This window comes from Plectropomus leopardus, chromosome 17, assembly GCF_026936395.1.
Source record: "Plectropomus leopardus strain MGB_pleo_1.0 chromosome 17, ASM2693639v1, whole genome shotgun sequence".
Classification (NCBI taxonomy): domain Eukaryota; kingdom Metazoa; phylum Chordata; class Actinopteri; order Perciformes; family Serranidae; genus Plectropomus; species Plectropomus leopardus.
Genome location: NC_142192.1, coordinates 22,223,622 through 22,227,047, shown reverse-complemented (window position 1 = coordinate 22,227,047; position 3,426 = coordinate 22,223,622). Strand labels below are relative to the sequence as shown.

The 3,426-nt window shown below is 38.8% G+C and overlaps 1 protein-coding gene across 1 annotated transcript; it reads left to right on the top strand.

The window, feature by feature from the left end:
• Window positions 1–744: 744 nt before the first annotated feature.
• dpm3 (dolichyl-phosphate mannosyltransferase subunit 3, regulatory) lies at window positions 745–2,700 on the top strand. Its single transcript, XM_042506643.2, has 2 exons — window positions 745–853; window positions 1,077–2,700. The coding sequence occupies exon 2, from the start codon at window positions 1,124–1,126 to the stop codon at window positions 1,400–1,402; it is 279 nt and encodes a 92-aa protein (XP_042362577.1). The 5' UTR covers window positions 745–853; window positions 1,077–1,123; the 3' UTR covers window positions 1,403–2,700.
• The last annotated feature ends 726 nt before the right edge of the window (window positions 2,701–3,426 follow it).

Genomic DNA, 3,426 nt, shown 5'->3' with positions numbered 1-3,426 from the left:
GCAGCGTTTTGTCATCATGCAGCACAAACCTGGAATAACCTCCCAGATGATGTTAGTTAAGCCCCGACTGTACCCACTTTCAATTCAAAGCCAAAAACGTTCCTTTTTTACACTGCCTACTTCATCCACTAATGACTACAAACATATTTTAAACTTGATTTTATATCATTTTTTAGCTTTACATCTCATCTGCAATTTTGCTATTTTTAATATTGATTTTTATTTTAAATGTTTTTTAAATTTAGTAATTAATTGTGACGTTTATATCTCATGTCTTTACTCCTTCATTGTCAATCTGTATCCTTTGTTATGTTTTTATATTTTATTGCCCTGTAAAACTCTTTGAATTGTCCTGCTGTATGTAATGTACTATGCAAATAAAGCTGCCTTGCCTAATCATTACACATACTTATTAACAATAATTTGAATAAAATGTAAGTAAATTTGTCTGCAGACATACATAAGCATTTTGTAAAGTTTTTACGAAAGTTACATTATAAATAACGTTACTAATATTATTGTTGTGACTCGTATGCGGTTGTTGTTAACGTGGAAATACTGCAAATATTGCTCAAATTGAATACATACAATGGATAACATTTTAGAGCGGTAGTTTAAAACCTGAGTTAAAAATCTCATCAATTCTATATATATAAGCTTTTCATGGAGGCTGTTTTTGTTTTAAAATAACTATTTTGGGGAAAAGTGTTGAAATCTGAAAAATAAAATAAAATTAATCAATAATTCAGCGCAGTTGTAGAAGTTTCTGAAAAGCACATAGACTACATTTCCCATAATCCGTCACGATCGACGTCATCAACCCGCGCTGAGCTGAGGTGGCGTTCGAGAGGAGGTAAACACAGCGGATTATTTCCTCTTAATCTGTTTGTTAAACGAAATGCTATTGAAATGAATTAAAACCGTAGTTGAATACGTTGCTTTTGTCCGACTGTTTTACGTCCACCGCTTCCTCGCTCGTTTGTTTTCCTCCCGATTTGTAGCCACGCAGCTACTTTGCTGTGCTAATGCTAAGCTAACTGAATTAACTGCGTTTTGACAGTTGGTTTCTCTTCCAGGTTGTTTCCGGCTGCTTACCTTAAAATCCTCTCGGCAGCTCGTCATCATGACCAAACTTTTGGAGTGGCTGTTCGGTGTGTCGGTGCTGGGTGCAGCCTGGGCTCTAGTCTCCTTCGACCTGTTGGACCTGAGTGTGCCGCAGACCTACAGAGAGGTGGCCTGGCCGATGCCCCTCTACCTGCTGGTCTCATTCGGCTGCTACTCGCTGGCCACGGTGGGATACAGGGTGGCCACCTTCAATGACTGCGAGGAGGCGGCGAAGGAGCTGCAGGAGCAGATAAAAGAAGCAAAAGAGGACTTGAGGAAAAAGGGGTTAAAGATGTAGAACTTGGACTATGTAGGACAGACAGAAAAGGATGCACGGACTGTTTTCTTCTGCACTTGTGATGTTGGAGTCACACAAAAAACTTGTTTGGGATGTTTGAAATGTGTGAACTGACTGTTTTTGTTTCCAGCACACATGATGTGAGCGTCAGTCATAATGAGTGTTTGTTTTCATAGGGTCATGTCATGTCTTTCATATTAAATGTTGATCAAAAGTGCTTCAGGAAATTAGACATGAGCAGTCTGATGAGTGACTTTGGGTTTACTCATAAGTAGGGCTGCAGCTGTATGAGATTATCAGCACATTAACTGTCTCAGAAAATATTTTGGTTTTACGGTATTACAGCATTATTATCAGTTAGAATAACTATTAAAGGAATGAAAATAGAAGAGGTAGTTTTGATTGTTTCAAAAAATTAGGACCTGAAACCACTTTTCAGTGGAAGTATGTGTAAGGAGTCTCCCTTTTGAAAAAGTAAAATAAAATAAAGGTGAGATTCTCAGTCCAGTTGCAGTCTTTTTTCAGTATCATATATAAGCAAATGTATACAGTATGATAATCGTCCACTTTAAGGTCATGGTATACCTTAAAACTGAAATATCGCTGCAGCCCTACTAATAAGTGACATCAAATTGCACCTTGTAAAAAATGTAATTCTCTCCATTTAAAAACTGCATAACATTTAACAACTTCTGATTGTGCTCAAATCAGTTTGTAGCAGGTGTTTTTTTTGATAAACACATCAAACCAGATAAAAGAAGCTAAACTGAGAACGCATATGGTGCTGTCCTTGTTTTAAACTGATTGATGTTAACTTTGAACATGGAAAACAAACAAACCAAATAAGATAAAAACAAAGAAAATAATAAATGAGATGGACGATTGCCAATACGAACTCGATGAATAGATTCTCATATTAAATAGAAATTAAATCTTACGTGTTCAAAAAGGAGGAATCTGCAGTATACACTGCTCAGATAAATCACCCTGAGAATCACTGCTTTGTTTAACTATCATCTGTAACAAGTTGCAGATTCACTGAAATGCCAACAAACCAAAAGGTCATGCTGGAAAAATCTTACTAAAGGCTGTTACCACTGATGCTCCTAATCTGTGTCCACTCCGAGATACAACTACACAGCGTGGACCTTGTGTGTGTCTGGAGATCGTTGCTTGTCTGCTTAGATGGACTAGATTTTATCTGTAAAGAAATTTACATTCCATTGTCCAAGTTCAGACTTGTGCCCCCGTGGCTATTGCTGGAACTTAATTAAATTGCAGTCTATTTTTCTTCAGTTTTTCAGCCTACAAATGTGTGTGTGTTTGTGGGTCGGGGGGCTCGGAAAGGGCCAGGAGGTATACGAGTATGTGCACGAGTGCCTGCATATATGATGCATTCCTTTGCCAAGCATAACCCACATGGCCCGAGGGTTTTATATCAACTTCTCAATGCCTCCCTCTGTGCCAGAGACAGATCTCTTTTGTCCCATTTCGTAGTTAACGACATGAAATATACATTATACAGCGTTTCCTTTTCTGCCCTCACAGAGGTTTGCTCCAATCAGAGAATGTAAGCTAAGTATGTAGCGCTGAACTAATCTGATTTTGGCAAGTATGGTTCTTTTGTTTGAGCCTTAAAACGCTGCCTGTGCTCATTTTCAGTGAGATCCCGCTGGGCAGAAACAAAGCATAGCCAGGCCAAAGGCATCATTATAGGGTTTCAAAAAGCTCCCATAACTTCAGAACAAATACAAACGAGTTGGCAATTCTCTGTGTGCGAGCTCTGCCTGTTGTGCCGTTTGGCTGCAGCCCCATCATGCCTTGCAACGTCACCCCCCCATGAATGTCTGCAAGCTGTTGCAAGAGCAGACTGGATGAAAGGCAACCTGTTATTTACCAGCAAATCTTCTACTTTGGCAATTACACCAAAGGCTTCCCTTGGTAGGCAGTTATGTTCTTACTCGTAACCACATGTGAAATACTTAATCGCTTTTCTTTGTCATCATTCTCCCCAAATCTAACTT

Coding starts and splice junctions, on each gene's coding strand:
- dpm3 (XM_042506643.2), top strand. CDS start 1,124: ATGACCAAACTTTTGGAGTGGCTGTTCGGTGTGTCGGTGCTGGGTGCA.